Genomic DNA, 20,143 nt, shown 5'->3' on the forward strand with positions numbered 1-20,143 from the left:
AAGTGTATATTGCGGGTGGGTAGGCTTAACCAGTGAGGATGAGATTTTGAGTGACAGCTGTTTGAACGACTGAAAATATCCACTTCACTCTTTTGGGACCGTTATATGGGAACAGCAGTCAAATATGAGCATTTGATATTGTATGTGACTTGACAACAAAGACTGATGGTCAAAGATGATTAAGTAACATCCTTTGAGATCCTTTTATATCTCTACTACACTCACTGATTGGTGATACAGTCAACTCATGTACAGTGATTGTAATGGGGGTTTGGTACTGTTGAGAATGTTATCACCAGGCCTAACCTGGAGCATGTAAATATCTGTAGAATACATTTGAATTGAACATTATTTGTATACACAAAGTCAAATGTACTAACTTCATGTTGCCTCTGATGATATGTCAAACATAACTACTGGTACACAGGAAGCTACAAACAGGAATTAAGTAGGACTTTTATTAATATAATAAAACAAACAAATACAACAATAGGTGCATTTGAATGCGTGTGTGTACCTCCATGCATGTGTGCGTGTGTGTGTGTGTGTGTGTGTAAGTGTGATAGAGGGAGAGTCTGTGTGTGTGTGTGTGTGTGTGTGTGTGTGTGTGTGTGTGTGTGTGTGTGTGTGTGTGTGTGTGTGTGTGTGTGTGTGTGTGTGTGTGTGTGTGTGTGTGTGTGTGTGTGTGTGTGTGTGAGTGTGCGTGCATGCGTGTGCGTGTGCGAGAGAGAGAGAATGAAGAACAAAGTTGTGTACAATATAAACTGCTATATGTGTTACATTATGTTGACATGGTGATGTTAAAACACTTTCTCACAAATCCAGTTGAGTTTCCTGTCACATGACATGTCATTCCATGCCTTAAGTGGAGTCCAATCTTTATGTATCTCAACACAGTCCTCTTCCCCACTAGGATCTTCACTATCAGGCTGCTTGTCATTCCAGTACCTACAGGGTTAAAAACAGTCAGATATCATGGTTAATACCAGTACCTACAGGGTTAACAACAGTCAGATATCATGGTTAATACCAGCACCTACAGGATTAAAAACAGTCAGATATCATGGTTAATACTAGTACCTACAGGGTTAACAACAGTCAGATATCATGGTTAATACCAGTACCTACAGGGTTAACAACAGTCAGATATCATGGTTAATACCAGTACCTACAGGGTTAACAACAGTCAGATATCATGGATAATACCAGCACCTACAGGGTTAAAAACAGTCAGATATCATGGTTAATACCAGTACCTACAGGATTAACAACAATAAGACATCACAGTAACAACATCATAATACTAATAATAATATGTAGACATTTTTCATCTTATAGTTAATTGTCTTGACTGGTATCATCAATGATAGTAACCTGTATAGAAAAAGGTTGAAAGGAGCCTTATTGACAGATTAGTTATCATATCTCACCTTGTGGTCAGTGGGGTGCCGTCCACCCATTTCCAGGTCCCCTCCTTAACAGAGTCAGTCAGACCAATCCAGACTCTCTTCTTGAGGTTGAAGAGAAATGTCTGTTGTTGAGAAAGATAAATTAACAGACATTTATGTTTGATCATATCTACCCCCTGCACACCCATCGCCTCTCCCTCTCCCTCTCCCTCTCCCTCTCCCTCTCCCTCTCCCTCTCCCTCTCCCTCTCGCTCTCACCTGTTCCTTATCACTGTTTATGATCACCAGGTCTGCTCCTCTCTTCAGACAGTCCTGTCTGCTCTCCTTCCAGGTTTTAGACTCAGTAGACAGGAAGTACCAACTGGATTCAAACTTCTGCCAGCCTTCAGGACAGGTTTGCAAATATTGATGAAAATACGAATTTCCTTCAATTTATCACACTGGACACTTAATGAAAGAACACAGACTGATGATTAGTTGTGTGGTATTAATGATAATTTATTGCTGTAGGTTTACTCACTGAGATTGGTAAGTCTCCAGTTAAGAAACTCTCTCTCAGTCTGTAGCTTGTCTCTCTCTTTAGTCATGGTGTTGTAACTGGTCTGTAGCTGGTCTCTCTCTTTAGTCATGGTGTTGTAACTGGTCTGTAGCTGGTCTCTCTCTTCAGTCAGGTTGTTGTAACTGGTCTGTAGGTTGGCTCTCTCTTTAGTCATGGTGTTGTAACTGGTCTGTATCTGGTATCTCTCTTTAGTCAGGGTGTTGTAACTGGTCTGTAGCTGGTCTCTCTCTTTAGTTAGGGTGTTGTAACTGGTCTGCATCTGGTATCTCTCTTTAGTCAGGTTGTTGTAGCTGGTCTGTAGCCGTTCTATCTCTGCAGATGAGTTGGTCTTATAGGCTATGAAGCTCTTAGAGACCCCATCATCTGTCATAACAACAACAAAGTGTATCAATAAAATAGATAATCAGGTGAATTGTAGGTGAATGCTGGTGAATTGTAGGAATTGTAACGTAAGACTTACAGTAGACAGACAGGCCTATGATCCCAGCCAGTAAAACACACAGCAGCCCCAGACACACTGCAACAACTCTGGAGGATCTCTTCTCTGAGCTATCAGGCTCTGTGGAGACAGATACTGTACATAGCATCAATGAGACAAAATAACACTTTTAAAGTGATATTTTCTCACCCCATCTCTCTTCCTGTTGAGGGGGACTTGTGGTTGTTAAAGATACAGCTTCTCACATTAACAGGAAATATAGTGACCAGTTAGTTATCTCCTAGCCTGGCTAACGTTAGCCAGCTAGCTATTAATAGTATAATTCATATGTTTAGTACATTCGTCACATATTGTACGTTTAGCAAATTCATAACATATACACATTGTAATTCGTAACATATCATACAAAATGTAATTCGTAACATCATAGAAATTATAATTTGTTACATACCAAATGGATCATGGACATCCACAACTTGATACATATCATATGATACCTATCATATTACACTAAATGGAGTGACTCGTTTTACGTACAGAATAATAAGAAATGCAATGAGACCAGGTTGGAAATACACATTGGCGATTTGCATAGGACTTTATGAACATTAAAATGAATGTTTCTGCAGTTAGTGTACATCCTAAAATACAGAGCCTCGAACATTTCAGAACATTTAACCTCTAGTCTTAAAGGAACAACGTTTGTTACAGTTTATTTTACTCAGTTGAATTTTGAAGCCTTGGGGCATGGGGATTCGACCAACCTCATCACATTAACATGAGGTAAATTGTTTATGCGGCAAGTGGAAAGATAATAACCATTAGTATAAACTTCCACGTGTGTGTCTCTATGACTACGGTGTATTTACCAGTGTTCTGAGATTCAGGTTGTTTATCTATGGTCCTGTTCACAGTATCCTGTCCACAGCTCTTCCTGTCCACATTAGCATAAATCTCCTCAGACTGCTCCATATAAAGGCTAATTCTAATTGCTGCCTTAAAATATACTGTGGTACTTTATTTATCTACACACAGTACAACAGACAGTATATTATGTTTTATATCCTGTTAAACAGCTGTTTTAGTTTAACAGTCTGTTGTGTCTGAGAACGTACAGTGTTACATGTGTAGGGAGGACTTCACACCTTAACCGGTGGTTTGAGCAGACAGCAACCTCCAGGAAGAGACACAACAGCAGATAGACACCATGATGAGTGTGTGGGTATGTAGCAGACAGGGCCACTGGTGTATGGTGCATTGTGTTGCCGTTGGTAACCTACACGTTGTCCCTTGTACAGTGAAGGTTGTGAGTCATTCTCATCTTCTATTAGCATTGTTTTTTTTGTATGTATATGTGTGTGTGTGTGTGTGTGTGTGTGTGTGTGTGTGTGTGTGTGTGTGTGTGTGTGTGTGTGTGTGTGTGTGTGTGTGTGTGTGTGTGTGTGTGTGTGTGTGTGTGTGTGTGTGTGTGTGTGTGTGTGTGTGTGTGTGTGTGTGTGTTTCCTCTCAGTAATGTTCTGCCCTCTGCGTGTGTCCAGGTCACACTGTTTTAAGTATCCAATCACATTCAATCAGGAAGCTGGTAGACCTTGTTAAAGAACTTTGTTCCTTCATTTATTAATCTGTGCTTTGTTATTCTTATTATTAAAGTGATAAGCATAGGCTAATAATTGGTCCCACTTTTTTGCAAAATCACATGACATGTTTCTAATAAAAATAAAGAAGAATCATTTTCCAGAGTACAGTATGACTACATACTCTCCTCTAAATCTAAACACAACAATTATTTGTCTTATCTCTTAATTTTCATCTTCCTCCTCTATGTCTCTCTCTGACATTAAGGCTCTATCTCAATTAGTCTCTCCTCTCATCCTATCTCCTCTCCTCCCATCTCCTCTTATCTCTTGTCCTCCTATTTCCTCTCCTCTTATCTCCTCTCCTCCATATCACTCTATCCAACAATCAACATAGTATTGACTACCAGCTAGCTAATGTTAGTAGAATTCATATCATTAGGACATTCGTAACATATTGTATGTTTTTGCAAATTTGTAACATATCATACACATTGTAATTTGTAACATATCATACAAAATGGATGATGGTCATCCACACATTGATACATACCATATGAAAGGTAATATATCATATTATAATGGAGTGTCTCTGATTTACGAACAGAATAATACAAAATGTTTTGAGACTAGGTGTAACGAACGTCTACTTCGTCCTCCTCCTCAGACGAGGAGAGGAGAGAAGGGTCAGATGACCAAAATGCAGCGTGGTAATTAGACATATTTATTTCAAAAAAACAGACGAAGACGAAAAACTCTTAAACAAACTACAAAACAACAAACGATGTAGACAGACCTGGGGCCTGTTGCACAAAAGTAGAATTAAGACATCCGGGATAAATGACTCAGCTGAGCTCAATGAAGCCAAAACATGTGCGTCCAGGCTTAATTGGTTGCACAAAGACCAAGCCAGGATGAGCAGACACGGATTCATTAAGCCAGGTGAAACCAATCCTGGATAGGTGCGCGCTCACGGCTCACTCAAATAGACCCCGCCACAGATCACAGATTAACTGATTTACCATGGCAACTAGAGCCGCGTACTTTTCCCCGTCGGAAGCACAAATCCTCATGGAGGCATACGAGGAGGTAAAAGATATAATTAAGAAGAAAGGCAACACCGCCACAGTGATAAAGCAAAGAGAAAAAGCGTGGCAAAGTATTGCAGACCGCCTGAATGCGTAAGTAGTGCACAATTACACACTCACCGCTCCGCTGAAACGTAACAATTACAATTCAAATATTTAATTCACATCTCCAAAAATGCAGTTGTACTGTAATTATGAAACGGTTAAATTTTTAATTGAAATGCACTGCAGATATGAGTGAAATTGTGTAAAGTAACTCCATCACACTGTATAAAGCTATGATAAATATTTTGATATTTTTACTGAAAACAAGACAAAAATACCAAGTAATTTTTTGCAGTGTGACTCCATTAAATGTGTGTGTGTGTGTGTGTGTGTGTGTGTGTAGATTAAACATGAACGGGCCAAAACGGACATGGCAGCAGGTCAAAATCAAATACAAGAACATTCTGCAGAATGGTATGGTCCCTGACTAATATTTAACAAAGCACAAGCATATATTGTACCCAGAAGGTGCCTGCTCACACATTGTCTGTACTGTTTTAGCAGTGAAAAAGAATACCCACAGACAAGGCACGGGTGGTGGGTCACCAAAGGCTGACCTTACCCCAGCAGAGGACATGGCCTTGGAGCTAAATAAAGGCAGGCCCGTCTTAGAGGGGATCCCTGGGGGGAAAGAGACGAGCATAGGTTCCTCCCAAGATGCCACCCGCTTCATTCAAGGTATGTCCTTCCATCTCTACATGGGATACAACCACATTCATATTGAATCAATTTGGACTGTCTGACTTTGGTTTACCTATTGCCTTGCAGTGTCTGGCAGCACTGTGTTCCTGTTAGAGCCACCAGCACAAGCACCAGACGATGCTGATCCAGTGAGTACTCCATCAAAGGCATACTGTAGGCCTGGCATGTCTTGTCTACTAGCTTCAATATGAATCCGATTAAATGTGATAGGGTGAAGGCCCCAGTGCAGCAGCAACAGCACATGATGGAGACGATGATGAGGAGGAGACCATCTCTCTGGATTCCAGAAGGCATGAGGTATCATGTTAAGACTGTGAAAGTACTATTTACTCTACAATGGTGAGGAGTCCTCATCAAAATCAAAAAATCTAATTTCTTTTACAGGACCCAGATGCTATACAGTGGGAAAACCAGCCTGGCAACATAGTGCGTATTAATAAAAGGACACCACATCCTGCCAAATTCCAGCTGCGCTAATTGTATTGTGTTCACAGAGCTCACAAGCTATCAGAAAGTTGTATGGCAACCACCTCCGGCGCCAAATAGAACTGGCAGACATAGACATTCAGTACAAGGAGAAAAAGATGGAAAATCTTGCACTGGAGTCCGAAATAAAAAAGAGGACAATTAGGAAACTGGACCTTGAAATAAAAAAACTTGAGAGGGAGGTGAGATATGCCTTCAATGTACACTGTATGCTAACTGTAACACAAATGTATTAATCATTATTTTTCTTTCCTCCCCCAGCTCCAAGAAGATGACACAGCTCAAAATAAAAATTAGGTATATTCTCGTAAAGTCAAGTGAGCCATGACATATGAGCTCTTATTGTGAGCACACAGGACGGTGGCATCTTTCTAAGGTTTTTTTTATTTTCCCAGCAATCAGTACAACCAAGTCATCGTTATAAGGCATCGCCCTCTTTTGCCCACCCCCCCAGCACCAGGTGTGGCCACTAGCCTATATGAAGGCCCAAAATTGTGTGTTCCTTTCTGCTCTGACAATGGCATGCCCATTCGTGCGAGATGTGGTGGATGAAGAAGCACTTGTGCTGAGGAGAGCCTTCAGGCGAGAAAGGGTCTTCAGGGACCGGTTGGACCCACTGGCCTTCCCTGATGACCATCTATATGAAAGATACAGGTTTTCTGCAGATGGCATCAGGTATCTATGCAGACTACTGGGTCCCAGGATTAAGCACCGCACTGCACGGAGCCATGCACTGAGTGTGGAGCAAATGGTTTGTGTGGCCTTGCGCTTTTTTGCTAGTGGAGCCTTCCTGTACTCAGTGGGGGATGCAGAACAGCTGAACAAGGCCACAATTTGCCGCACAATAAGGAGTGTGTGTCTGGCTATCAAAGCATTAGCAGATGTCTTCATCTCCTTCCCTGGCCACAGAAGACTCTGTGACATCAAAGAGGAGTTCTATAGGATTGCAGGTAAGAGGATCTACAAATTACAGGACAACTGTTAACACATAGTAGGATACTCATTACTTTGTGTGACAGGTTTCCCCAATGTCATTGGTGCAGTGGACTGCACACACATAAGGATAAAAGCCCCCTCAGGTGCCCATGAGGCCGATTTTGTGAATAGGAAATCCTTTCACAGCATTAATGTTCAGGTGAACATAACTTTTTGATATTGTCCATTGACGAACACTCTGCATTGCCAGTGATGTGCATTGATTGGTGTAATATTCCTCATCTTATGATTTCAGATGGTGTCATGTTTTGTCTTTGATCATCATGTCTTGTCCCTGTGCTTCCCTCTGCTGGTCTTATTAGGTTCTTTCCCTCTTTCTATCCCTCTCTCTCCTCCTCCCTCTCTCCCTCTCCCGCTCTCTCTCTCTATCGTTCCGTTCCTGCTCCCAGCTGTTTCTCATTCTCCTAACGACCTCATTTACTCTTTCACACCTGTCCCCTATTTTGCCCTCTGATTAGAGTCCCTATTTCTCCCTCTGTTTTCCGCTTCTGTCCTTGTCGGATTCTTGTTTGATGTTTGCTGTTCTGTGTCCTTGTTCCGCCCTGTCGTGTTTTTGCCTTCTTCAGATGCTGCGTGTGAGCAGGTGTCTATGTCAGCTACGGCCTGTGCCTTCCTGAAGCGACCTGCAGTCTGTGGTCGCGTCTCCAGTCGTTCCTCTCTACTGACGAGAGGATTTCAGTTTCCTGTTTTGGATTTACCTTTGATAATATCCAGGATAATCATTGTTTGTTTAAGACTGGAATAAAGACTCTGTTTCTATTACGTCGCTTTTGGGTCCTCATTCACCTGCATAACAGAAGAATCCGACCAAGAATGGACCCAGCGACTACGGATTCTCGCAACACTGCCGTCGAGATCCAGGGAGCAATGCTCGGCAGACACGAGCAGGAATTGTCTGCTGCTCGTCATGCCGTTGAGACCCTGGCCGCTCATGTCTCCGATCTCTCAGGACAGTTTCAGAGTCTTCGTCTCGTGCCACCAGCTACTTCCTGGTCTTCCGAGTCTCCGGAACCTAGGGTTAATAACCCACCATGTTACTCTGGGCAGCCCACTGAGTGTCGCTCCTTTCTCACCCAGTGTGATATTGTGTTCTCTCTCCAGCCCAACACATACTCAGGAGAGAGAGCTCGGATCGCTTACGTCATATCACTCCTTACTGGTCGTGCTCGGGAGTGGGGCACAGCTATCTGGGAGGCAAGGGCTGAGTGTTCTAACGTTTATCAGAACTTTAAGGAGGAGATGATACGGGTTTTTGATCGTTCAGTTTTTGGGAAGGAGGCTTCCAGGGCCCTGGCTTCCCTATGTCAAGGTGATCGATCCATAACGGATTACTCTATAGAGTTTCGCACTCTTGCTGCATCCAGTGACTGGAACGAGCCGGCGTTGCTCGCTCGTTTTCTGGAGGGACTCCACGCTGAGGTTAAGGATGAGATTCTCTCCCGGGAGGTTCCTTCCAGCGTGGACTCTTTGATTGCACTCGCCATCCGCATAGAACGACGGGTAGATCTTCGTCACCGAGCTCGTGGAAGAGAGCTCGCGTTAACGGTGTTTCCCCTCTCCGCATCTCAACCATCTCCTCCCATCGGCTCAGAGACTGAGCCCATGCAGCTGGGAGGTATTCGCATCTCGACTAAGGAGAGGGAACGGAGAATCACCAACCGCCTTTGCCTCTATTGCGGTTCTGCTGGACATTTTGTCATGTCATGTCCAGTAAAAGGCCAGAGCTCATCAGTAAGCGGAGGGCTACTGGTGAGCGCTACTACTCAGGTCTCTCCATCAAGATCCTGTACTACCTTGTCGGTCCATCTACGCTGGACCGGTTCGGCTGCTTCCTGCAGTGCCTTGATAGACTCTGGGGCTGAGGGTTGTTTTATGGACGAAGCATGGGCTCGGAAACATGACATTCCTCTCAGACAGTTAGGGAAGCCCACGCCCAAGTTCGCCTTAGATGGTAGTCCTCTCCCCAGTATCAGATGTGAGACACTACCTTTAACCCTCACAGTATCTGGTAACCACAGTGAGACCATTTCCTTTTTGATTTTTCGTTCACCTTTTACACCTGTTGTTTTGGGTCATCCCTGGCTAGTATGTCATAATCCTTCTATTAATTGGTCTAGTAATTCTATCCTATCCTGGAACGTTTCTTGTCATGTGAAGTGTTTAATGTCTGCTATCCCTCCTGTTTCTTCTGTCCCCTCTACTCAGGAGGAACCTGGTGATTTGACAGGAGTGCCGGAGGAATATCATGATCTACGCACGGTCTTCAGTCGGTCCAGAGCCAACTCTCTTCCTCCTCACCGGTCGTATGATTGTTGTATTGATCTCCTTCCGGGGACCACTCCCCCTCGGGGTAGACTATACTCTCTGTCGGCTCCCGAACGTAAGGCTCTCGAGGATTATCTGTCTGTTTCTCTCGACGCCGGTACCGTGGTGCCTTCTTCCTCTCCCGCCGGAGCGGGGTTTTTCTTTGTTAAGAAGAAGGACGGTACTCTGCGCCCCTGCGTGGATTATCGAGGGCTGAATGACATAACGGTTAAGAATCGTTATCCGCTTCCCCTTATGTCGTCAGCCTTCGAGATTCTGCAGGGAGCCAGGTTCTTTACTAAGTTGGACCTTCGTAACGCTTACCATCTCGTACGCATCAGAGAGGGGGACGAGTGGAAAACGGCGTTTAACACTCCGTTAGGGCATTTTGAATACCGGGTTCTGCCGTTCGGTCTCGCTAATGCTCCAGCTGTCTTTCAGGCATTAGTTAATGATGTACTGAGAGACATGCTGAACATCTTTGTTTTCGTTTACCTTGACGATATCCTGATTTTTTCACCGTCACTCGAGATTCATGTTCAGCACGTTCGACGTGTACTCCAGCGCCTTTTAGAGAATTGTCTCTACGTGAAGGCTGAGAAGTGCGCCTTTCATGTCTCCTCTGTCACATTTCTCGGTTCTGTTATTTCCGCTGAAGGCATTCAGATGGATCCCGCTAAGGTCCAGGCTGTCAGCGATTGGCCCGCTCCTAAGTCACGTGTCGAGTTACAGCGCTTTCTCGGTTTCGCTAATTTCTATCGGCGTTTCATTCGTAATTTCGGTCAAGTGGCTGCCCCTCTCACAGCTCTGACTTCTGTCAAGACTTGCTTTAAGTGGTCCGGTTCCGCCCAGGGAGCTTTTGATCTCCTCAAGAAGCGTTTTACATCCGCCCCTATCCTTGTTACTCCTGACGTCACTAAACAATTCATTGTCGAGGTTGACGCTTCAGAGGTGGGCGTGGGAGCCATTCTGTCCCAGCGCTTCCAGTCTGACGATAAGGTCCATCCTTGCGCTTACTTTTCTCATCGCCTGTCGCCATCGGAACGCAACTATGATGTGGGTAACCGCGAACTGCTCGCCATCCGCTTAGCCATAGGCGAATGGCGACAGTGGTTGGAGGGGGCGACCGTCCCTTTTGTCGTTTGGACTGACCATAAGAACCTTGAGTACATCCGTTCTGCCAAACGACTTAATGCACGTCAAGCTCGTTGGGCGTTGTTTTTCGCTCGTTTCGAGTTCGTGATTTCCTATCGCCCGGGAAATAAGAACACCAAGCCTGATGCCTTATCCCGTCTCTTTAGTTCTTCTGTGGCTTCTACCGACCCCGAGGGGATTCTCCCTGAAGGGCGTGTTGTCGGGTTGACTGTCTGGGGAATTGAGAGACAGGTAAAGCAAGCACTCACTCACACTGCGTCGCCGCGCGCTTGTCCTAGTAACCTTCTGTTCGTTCCTGTCTCTACTCGTCTGGCTGTTCTTCAGTGGGCTCATTCTGCCAAGTTAGCTGGCCACCCCGGCGTTCGGGGTACGCTTGCTTCTATTCGCCAGCGGTTTTGGTGGCCTACTCAGGAGCGGGACACGCGCCGTTTCGTGGCTGCTTGTTCGGACTGCGCGCAGACTAAGTCAGGTAACTCTCCTCCTGCCGGTCGTCTCAGACCGCTTCCCATTCCTTCTCGACCATGGTCTCACATCGCCTTAGACTTTATTACCGGTCTGCCTTCGTCTGCGGGGAAGACTGTGATTCTTACGGTTATCGATAGGTTCTCTAAGGCGGCACATTTCATTCCCCTCGCTAAGCTTCCTTCCGCTAAGGAGACGGCACAAATCATCATTGAGAATGTGTTCAGAATTCATGGCCTCCCGTTAGACGCCGTTTCAGACAGAGGCCCGCAATTCACGTCACAGTTTTGGAGGGAGTTCTGTCGTTTGATTGGTGCTTCCGTCAGTCTCTCTTCCGGGTTTCATCCCCAGTCTAACGGTCAAGCAGAAAGGGCCAATCAGTCGATTGGTCGCATATTACGCAGCCTTTCGTTTCGAAACCCTGCGTCTTGGGCAGAACAGCTCCCCTGGGCTGAGTACGCTCACAACTCGCTTCCTTCGTCTGCTACCGGGCTATCTCCGTTTCAGAGTAGTCTTGGTTACCAGCCTCCTCTGTTCTCGTCCCAGCTCGCCGAGTCCAGCGTTCCCTCCGCTCAGGCTTTTGTCCAACGTTGTGAGCGCACCTGGAGGAGGGTCAGGTCTGCACTTTGCCGTTACAGGGCGCAGACTGTGAGAGCCGCCAATAAACGTAGGATTAAGAGTCCTAGGTATTGTCGCGGTCAGAGAGTGTGGCTTTCCACTCATAACCTTCCCCTTACGACAGCTTCTCGCAAGTTGACTCCGCGGTTCATTGGTCCGTTCCGTGTCTCTCAGGTCGTCAATCTTGTCGCTGTGCGACTGCTTCTTCCGCGACATCTTCGTCGCGTCCACCCTGTCTTCCATGTCTCTTGTGTCAAGCCTTTTCTTCGCGCCCCCGTTCGTCTTCCCTCCCCCCCCCCGTCCGTCCTTGTCGAGGGCGCACCTATTTACAAGGTACGGAGGATCATGGACATGCGTTCTCGGGGACGTGGTCACCAGTACTTAGTGGATTGGGAGGGTTACGGTCCTGAGGAGAGGAGTTGGGTTCCATCTCGGGACGTGCTGGACCGTTCGTTGATTGATGATTTCCTTCGTTGCCGCCAGGGTTCCTCCTCGAGTGCGCCAGGAGGCGCTCGGTGAGTGGGGGGGTACTGTCATGTTTTGTCTTTGATCATCATGTCTTGTCCCTGTGCTTCCCTCTGCTGGTCTTATTAGGTTCTTTCCCTCTTTCTATCCCTCTCTCTCCTCCTCCCTCTCTCCCTCTCCCGCTCTCTCTCTCTATCGTTCCGTTCCTGCTCCCAGCTGTTTCTCATTCTCCTAACGACCTCATTTACTCTTTCACACCTGTCCCCTATTTTGCCCTCTGATTAGAGTCCCTATTTCTCCCTCTGTTTTCCGCTTCTGTCCTTGTCGGATTCTTGTTTGATGTTTGCTGTTCTGTGTCCTTGTTCCGCCCTGTCGTGTTTTTGCCTTCTTCAGATGCTGCGTGTGAGCAGGTGTCTATGTCAGCTACGGCCTGTGCCTTCCTGAAGCGACCTGCAGTCTGTGGTCGCGTCTCCAGTCGTTCCTCTCTACTGACGAGAGGATTTCAGTTTCCTGTTTTGGATTTACCTTTGATAATATCCAGGATAATCATTGTTTGTTTAAGACTGGAATAAAGACTCTGTTTCTATTACGTCGCTTTTGGGTCCTCATTCACCTGCATAACAGATGGTCTGCAATGCTGACTGTGTGATCAGCAATGTTGTGGCAAAATGGCCTGGCTCAGTCCATGACTCCAGAATCTTTCGGGCCTCTGAAATCTATCAGTGCCTATCACAAGGTAAGCCACACAACCCCTATTTATAACCATCATGGCTGTGTCAAGAATATCACTGTGTTTATGAGGTAGTAATGATGAGATTTTGTGTTGACAGGTGAATTCTCTGGTGTGTTGCTGGGAGACAGGGGGTATGGCTGCCAGCCTTTTCTCCTGACACCTTTCACAGACCCCCAGGAAGCACAGCAGGCCTACAACCATGCCCATGCCAGGACCAGGGCCAGAGTTGAAATGACCTTTGGCCTCCTGAAGGCACGCTTTCACTGCCTTCACAAATTAAGGGTCAGCCCTGTTAGGGCATGTGATATTACTGTGGCTTGTGCTGTCCTCCACAATGTGGCCTGCCTGAGGAAGGAGAGGGCCCCCAGAGTGCCACCAGCCATGGACTGGGACAATCCGGCAATCTTCCCTGATGACGACAGTGGTCGGCTGCTGAGGGACCAATATGTGTTGAATTATTTTAGTTAGTATGTGTGTTTCAATTTTGGTTAAATATGTCCTGCGGTGGCAGAGGAATTTGGGTTTTTTTGGGTTCGTTTTTTGACGAATTTGGCCTCTTATGATGTTTGTGCGGTATACTGTGTGTAATACAAGGCTGCAGGGAGGCTACTGCATCCATTCATTTGTCTGTTCAGTTGATGTGTATGGATTTGTCCTGCATTTATTTTAGTGTGCAGACATGCAGGGTGTGTTATATACAGACCTTTGAATGTGTATGTATCATTTTGTATAATATGCTTGGATTCTGTGCTTTCCATCTTGTAGAGTCACTGTGACTTCAGTTTCGAAAGGAGCTGATGGTTTACCTGCTTTGTTTTGTCCTTATTCAATAAAGGAACATAATGTTACACATTGTGTTTTTATATTCATATGGAATGTGTATTTGTTTATATGACAGAGTACTAGGGCCACACTGAAGAAAAAGGATAAAGTCATAAATTTATGAGGCTGGTTCTTTCTGCAGAAAAGCTACATATTGTTTTTACAGTTTTGATACTTATGACAATGTGATACTTAATATTCTGGCACATCAGCATGTCTTTGTTTATGAAACCATACTGAAGTACAATTTCACGAAATGCCCCACATCTGTCATTTTAACAACTGTCCTCCTTTAAAACAACTGGTTACAATATTATGACTTGTGTTTTTTTCCCCTCTGTGGCCCTAATATTCTATCATTTTATATATAGCCTTATAGTCTATGGGAAACTGTAAATTATCTAATGATAGCAACATCATCTAAAAATCATTTTTTATCCAAAATCATTGAAATTAATGATCACAAACGTTTAAATAATAACAGTGGGTCTAGTTATATGTGATAACAATGTATAGTGAGCAGTGAAATAACTATTGGTTTCCATTTGTGGTGACTGCTGACTGACATTAGGGATGAGATTAAATAGATCCTGGAATTTAGCCTGGTCTGGAGCAGGCTAGCTCCACAGAATAAATCTCCATGGTAATTTATACCATAACATATCCTCCTGCCCCCTATCCATCTTTAGTGCAACCGGATTACGGATCAATTGAGCCAGGATCACCAAGATATCCTGGCTTAATCCCTTATCCTAGTTTTGTGCAACAGGCCCCTGGACTTAGAACTTACATACAACGAAGAACGCACGAACAGGTACAGACTACAAACAAACGAACGAACGAACGATACAGTCCCGTGTGGTAACAAACATACAAACACCAGAAACAACCACCCACAACAAACAATGTGAAACAACCTACCTTAACATGGTTCTCAATCAGAGGAAACGTAAACCACCTGCCTCTAATTGAGAACCATATCAGGTAACCCATTAACCAACATAGATACACATAACATAGAATGCCCACCCCAACTCACGCCCTGACCGACTAAACACATACAAAACAACAGAAAACAGGTCAGGAACGTGACACTAGGTTGGACTAGGTTGGACTTATCGGCATAGTAATTACTAGACTACCAGAAAAACAATGAGAGAGAGCTTCCAATCATGCTCCTAAAAATATGTTTTGACTCATGGATGTCATTCCATGAGAACTGTAGATGTATTATAGAAGCCAAGTACTATTTGCATTTGAAAATGTAATGGAACGAGAGACAAAATGTGTTGATAATGGTATGCGCATCTTTGACAGTGTCTTTAAAGCTGTAAAAACATAGGACTATGTCTATAATTGAGGAGGATGTTTGTATTACAGTGTCTGACTGTCTGGATCTCTGTGTTGTTTAGGTACTGGCAGACGGACTGTGTTGAGACAAACTATGGACAAGAAGACCCTGTAAAGACATGGAATGATGACAATTGTGGCAAATATCAAAACTGGATATCTCTCGCTCTCTCGCTCGCGCTCTCATATACAAAAATAGAACACGTATGCATTCTTGTGTCCGTGCTGTGTGTATGTGTGAGAGATTTTTACAGTGGTTATTGTTAGACCATTATCTGCAGGACAAAATAAATCATTCCATGTCTCTACATGGTCACCTTGTCCAGAGTATATCTCAACACAGTCCTCCTGTCCAGGGAATGGGACTTGCTATTTGTGATGATGGACAGGACACTATTATACCAGGAAGATATAGATCATAGAGGGGAAGTGGAGAACAAAGGCTAGTTGTTAACATATATTACATATCATATGTAACAGCCCCAAGATAATTCAGGGAGTTTCCAGAACTCCCCCTACCTTTCACCTTTCTGCTGATCTGGACCCTCTGTTTACTCCCAAATATACATCAACATGTTCAGGAGGTCCAGGACTACAAACATGGGTCATTATAATGTCCATACAATAGATTTGACATTACAAACTGCTCCAAGTGGATATATGAGGGTGGGTAGGCTTAACCAGTGAGGATGAGATGACAACAGTAACCACCGTGTCTCTCCTCTACATTTACCCATTAGTAATTTTTTGAAATGTTAACTAGGTAAGTAAATTAAGAACAAGTTCTTATTTACAATGACAACCTACCCCGGCCAAACCTCCCCCTAACCCGGACGACGCTGGGCCAATTGTGCGCCGCCCTATGGGACTACTGATCATGGTCGTTTGTTATACAGCCTTGGATTGAACACAGGTCTGTAGTGACGGCTCTTGAACTTCAATGCAGTGCTTTAGACCGCTGCGCCGCTCAGCCCCCCATTTAGCAGACTATGTTATCCAGAGTGACTTACAAAAGTATGTTTAAGTGCCTTGCTCAAGGGCACATCGACAGATTTTTCACGTAGTCGGCTCAGGAATTCGATCCAGCAACCTTTCGGTTACTGGCCTAGTGATCTTAACTGCTAGAAGTCCTGCCGCCGTCTCTCTTCATGAACCTGATTGGTCGAGGAGATTTTGAGTGACAGCTGGTTGAATGACTGAAAAGATCCACTTCACTTCCCTCTTTTGGGACCCATATGGAGGAACAATAATCAAATATGAGCATTTGATATTGTGCTTATGTGTAACTTGACAACAAAGACTGACTGTCAAAGAGTATTATGAGAACACACAGCAGCCCCAGACACACTGCAGCAACTCCAGAGGGTCTCTTCCACCACTGAACATGTACTGAATCACACATTAAAGATCGTTGGTAATGTGTTTTACTGTATCATCCAGGATTGGGACAAATAAATCTGTTTAATGTGTAGTGTGTGTGTGTGTATGTATGTTCATGCAATCTTACCTGAAGCAACAACTCCATCTCTTGAACTGGGCTTGAAGGTTCTTACGTTGGAATATAATTGGCCGTCAATGTCTGTGTTCTTCATTGCATCAGGCTCATCGTCTTCAAATCCATCTGAGTTTCCATAAACTCCCTTTGACATCTTAACACACTTGTGCTCAAATACAGTAACTTCTACTTCTAACCTCAACTCTAATGTAAGTCTGTACCTGTGTCTTCTCCCTGCACTGTCCTGGGTCTGTGTGACTTTAGGTAGTGAAACTATCTGTCATCCACAGTGGATGATAAATTGTGAAATCAACACAACACTGGCCACCATGTGACTCCCACCAGCCTTAGTTTGATAATATACTACATGATATGACTCCCACCAGCCTTAGTGTGATAATATACTACATGATATGACATTATATCATGCTATGTGATGTATGTGTGAATTCACAGGGTCCCAATGTTGGATGTGCTAAAAAAATTGGGAAATACATGTACACTACATATATTCTGACTGAGTTTACAGTAGCCTCTGCCTTCAATGGAGAGCACATTATGGCTTTCACTCTGTGACTGGAAGTGTAGGGAGAAGTTGATCTTGGGTCAGTTTTGCATTTCCACCACAAATGGTTAAGGTTAAGATTGGGGGAAAGAAACCTGTTCCTAGATCTGTACCTAGGGGAAACCTCCCCCCGTGTTGTGACCGGCCACCAATGGCCATATAGGGGTCTTTGTTCTATCTATGCTGACTGTGAATAGTTACTCAGAATGAAAAAGCAGAAGTTCTGACAATATCTCCATAGTTTCAGTTTTAAGGGAATCGAAAGAATAAAAACCCTTCACATGTTTTATGCCAAAACATTCATATCTCCACCCTGTCTTTTAGTACAACATAACATCTACATACTGGTTACATCTAATGACACAACTCTCTCTGCACTGATTCCACTGTTCCACATGACATCTACCTACATGAACTATTATACAACTCTACAGCTCTACTCTATTCCACAGGAGGAGAGAAAGCATCACACAGATCCTGAGATACAGGGACAGAGTCAAAGGTGTCCCTCTGGTGGACGTAGTACTAACTACAGGTACAGCTGTAGTGTTGGTGACAGAGACCTGGGTGAATGTAGTACTAACTACAGGTACAGCTGTAATGTTGGTGACAGAGACCTGGGTGGATGTAGTACTAACTACAGGTACAGCTGTAGTGTTGGTGACAGAGACCTGGGTGGATGTAGTACTAACTACAGGCACAGCTGTAGTGTTGGTGACAGAGACCTGGGTGAATGTAGTACTAACTACAGGTACAGCTGTAGTGTTGGTGACAGAGACCTGGGTGGATGTAGTACTAACTATAGGTACAGCTGTAGTGTTGGTGACAGAGACCTGGGTGGATGTAGTACTAACTACAGGTAAAGCTGTGGTGTTGGTGACAGAGACCTGGGTGGATGTAGTACTAACTACAGGTACAGCTGTGGTGTTGGTGACAGAGACCTGGGTGGATGTAGTACTAACTACAGGTACAGCTGTGGTGTTGGTGACAGAGACCTGGGTGGATGTAGTACTAACTACAGGTACAGCTGTAGTGTTGGTGACAGAGACCTGGGTGGATGTAGTACTAACTACAGGTACAGCTGTTGTGTTGGTGACAGAGACATGGGTGGATGTAGTACAAACTACAGGTACAGCTGTAGTGTTGGTGACAGAGACCTGGGTGGATGTAGTAGTTTCCCAAGATGCTTTTGGGAAACGGGGCCCTGGGTTGTAGAGCTCACAACTACCCCAACAGAGTCCTTCACTGAGCCCAGACACACACTCATGTTGCCTGCCCTGTCCTCTACCACCAGTTCTAACTTCTAACAGCAGGTGGCACTGCAGTCCACAGGGTCATTTTTTTTGGCTCTGGGGCCCACTGCCATAGAACTGTTGAGGGTCCCTTTGCCCGGGCATAGGGTGATGCAGATGATGCCTGTCTCGTTGACACCGTCGGTGAGGTTGGCAGAGCGCTGCCAGTTTGAGGAGCTGCATGCTGCCGGGCAGTCAGAGGAGACCACTGAGGTGTAATAACAACAGTTTTAGTAGCTGCATGCTGCCGGACAGTCAGAGGAAACCACTGAGGTGTAATAACAACAGTTTGAGGAGCTGCATGCTAACGGGCAGTCAGAGGAGACCACTGAGGTACAATAACAACAGTTTGAGGAGCTGCATGCTAACGGGCAGTCAGAGGAGACCACTGAGGTACAATAACAACAGTTTGAGGAGCTGCATGCTAACGGACAGTCAGAGGAGACCACTGAGGTATAATAACAACAGTTTGAGGAGCTGCATGCTAACGGACAGTCAGAGGAGAACACTGAGGTATAATAACAACAGTTTGAGGAGCTGCATGCTAACGGGCAGTCAGAGGAGACCACTGAGGTATAATAACAACAGTTTTAGTAGCTGCATGTTAACGGGCAGTCAGAGGAGACCACTGAGGTACAATAACAACAGTTTGAGGAGCTGCATGCTAACGGACAGTCAGAGGACACCACTGAGGTACAATAACAACAGTTTGAGGAGCTGCATGCTGCCGGACAGTCAGAGGAAACCACTGAGGTGTAATAACAACAGTTTGAGGAGCTGCATGCTAACGGGCAGTCAGAGGAGACCACTGAGGTACAATAACAACAGTTTGAGGAGCTGCATGCTAACGGGCAGTCAGAGGAGACCACTGAGGTACAATAACAACAGTTTGAGGAGCTGCATGCTAACGGACAGTCAGAGGAGACCACTGAGGTATAATAACAACAGTTTGAGGAGCTGCATGCTAACGGACAGTCAGAGGAGAACACTGAGGTATAATAACAACAGTTTGAGGAGCTGCATGCTAACGGGCAGTCAGAGGAGACCACTGAGGTATAATAACAACAGTTTTAGTAGCTGCATGTTAACGGGCAGTCAGAGGAGACCACTGAGGTACAATAACAACAGTTTGAGGAGCTGCATGCTAACGGACAGTCAGAGGACACCACTGAGGTACAATAACAACAGTTTGAGGAGCTGCATGCTAACGGACAGTCAGAGGAGACCACTGAGGTATAATAACAACAGTTTGAGGAGCTGCATGCTAACGGACAGTCAGAGGAGACCACTGAGGTATAATAACAACAGTTTGAGGAGCTACATGCTAACCGACAGTCAGAGGAGACCACTGAGGTATAATAACAACAGTTTTAGTAGCTGCATGCTAACGGACAGTCAGAGGAGACCACTGAGGTACAATAACAACAGTTTGAGGAGCTGCATGCTAACAGACAGTCAGAGGAGACCACTGAGGTATAATAACAACAGTTTGAGGAGCTGCATGCTAACAGACAGTCAGAGGAGACCACTGAGGTATAATAACAACAGTTTGAGGAGCTTCATGCTAACGGGCAGTCAGAGGAG

General features: G+C 44.9%; 2 protein-coding genes and 1 long non-coding RNA gene across 7 annotated transcripts; 2 read left to right on the forward strand and 1 right to left on the reverse strand.

Annotated features, from left to right (window-relative positions):
• Window positions 1-437: 437 nt before the first annotated feature.
• LOC139579339 (C-type lectin domain family 4 member M-like) lies at window positions 438-16,963 on the reverse strand. Of its 2 annotated transcripts, none has more exons than XM_071407909.1 (6): window positions 16,715-16,963; window positions 2,429-2,542; window positions 1,930-2,331; window positions 1,668-1,792; window positions 1,431-1,531; window positions 438-948 (listed from the first exon to the last, which is right to left on the reverse strand). In XM_071407909.1, the coding sequence occupies exons 1-6, from the start codon at window positions 16,854-16,856 to the stop codon at window positions 801-803; spliced, it is 1,032 nt and encodes a 343-aa protein (XP_071264010.1). In that variant the 5' UTR covers window positions 16,857-16,963; the 3' UTR covers window positions 438-800. The 2 variants fall into 2 exon arrangements, with proteins under 2 accessions (XP_071264010.1, XP_071264011.1); XM_071407910.1 differs by having other exon boundaries at window positions 2,429-2,527; window positions 16,715-16,962.
• Window positions 4,779-7,489, forward strand: LOC139579354 (myb/SANT-like DNA-binding domain-containing protein 4). 4 transcript variants are annotated; one of them, XM_071407929.1, is made up of 9 exons: window positions 4,779-5,162; window positions 5,458-5,528; window positions 5,616-5,792; window positions 5,883-5,944; window positions 6,027-6,113; window positions 6,201-6,242; window positions 6,311-6,484; window positions 6,564-6,599; window positions 6,698-7,487. In XM_071407929.1, exons 1-8 carry the CDS (start codon window positions 5,005-5,007, stop codon window positions 6,597-6,599), a joined length of 807 nt encoding a protein of 268 aa, XP_071264030.1. In that variant the 5' UTR covers window positions 4,779-5,004; the 3' UTR covers window positions 6,698-7,487. The 4 variants fall into 4 exon arrangements, 2 of the variants coding, with proteins under 2 accessions (XP_071264030.1, XP_071264029.1); XR_011675730.1 differs by having other exon boundaries at window positions 6,311-7,252; window positions 7,322-7,488; XR_011675731.1 differs by having other exon boundaries at window positions 6,311-6,599; window positions 6,698-7,488.
• LOC139579368 (uncharacterized) lies at window positions 12,914-13,904 on the forward strand. Its single transcript, XR_011675736.1, has 2 exons — window positions 12,914-13,038; window positions 13,133-13,904. It is a non-coding gene; the product is annotated as an uncharacterized lncRNA (long non-coding RNA).
• Window positions 16,964-20,143: the final 3,180 nt, after the last annotated feature.

The sequence above is a fragment of the Salvelinus alpinus genome, chromosome 6, assembly GCF_045679555.1.
Source record: "Salvelinus alpinus chromosome 6, SLU_Salpinus.1, whole genome shotgun sequence".
Taxonomy (NCBI): Eukaryota; Metazoa; Chordata; class Actinopteri; order Salmoniformes; family Salmonidae; genus Salvelinus; species Salvelinus alpinus.

Coding starts and splice junctions, on each gene's coding strand:
- LOC139579354 (XM_071407928.1), top strand. CDS start 5,005: ATGGCAACTAGAGCCGCGTACTTTTCCCCGTCGGAAGCACAAATCCTC. Junction 5,945..6,026: donor CACCAGACGATGCTGATCCA/GTGAGTACTCCA, acceptor TAAATGTGATAG/GGTGAAGGCCCCAGTGCAGC. Junction 6,114..6,200: donor TGGATTCCAGAAGGCATGAG/GTATCATGTTAA, acceptor TTTCTTTTACAG/GACCCAGATGCTATACAGTG.
- LOC139579339 (XM_071407909.1), bottom strand. CDS start 16,856: ATGTCAAAGGGAGTTTATGGAAACTCAGATGGATTTGAAGACGATGAG. Junction 1,793..1,929: donor CTGGAGACTTACCAATCTCA/GTGAGTAAACCT, acceptor CCTGTCCTGAAG/GCTGGCAGAAGTTTGAATCC. Junction 1,532..1,667: donor TAAACAGTGATAAGGAACAG/GTGAGAGCGAGA, acceptor TCTCAACAACAG/ACATTTCTCTTCAACCTCAA.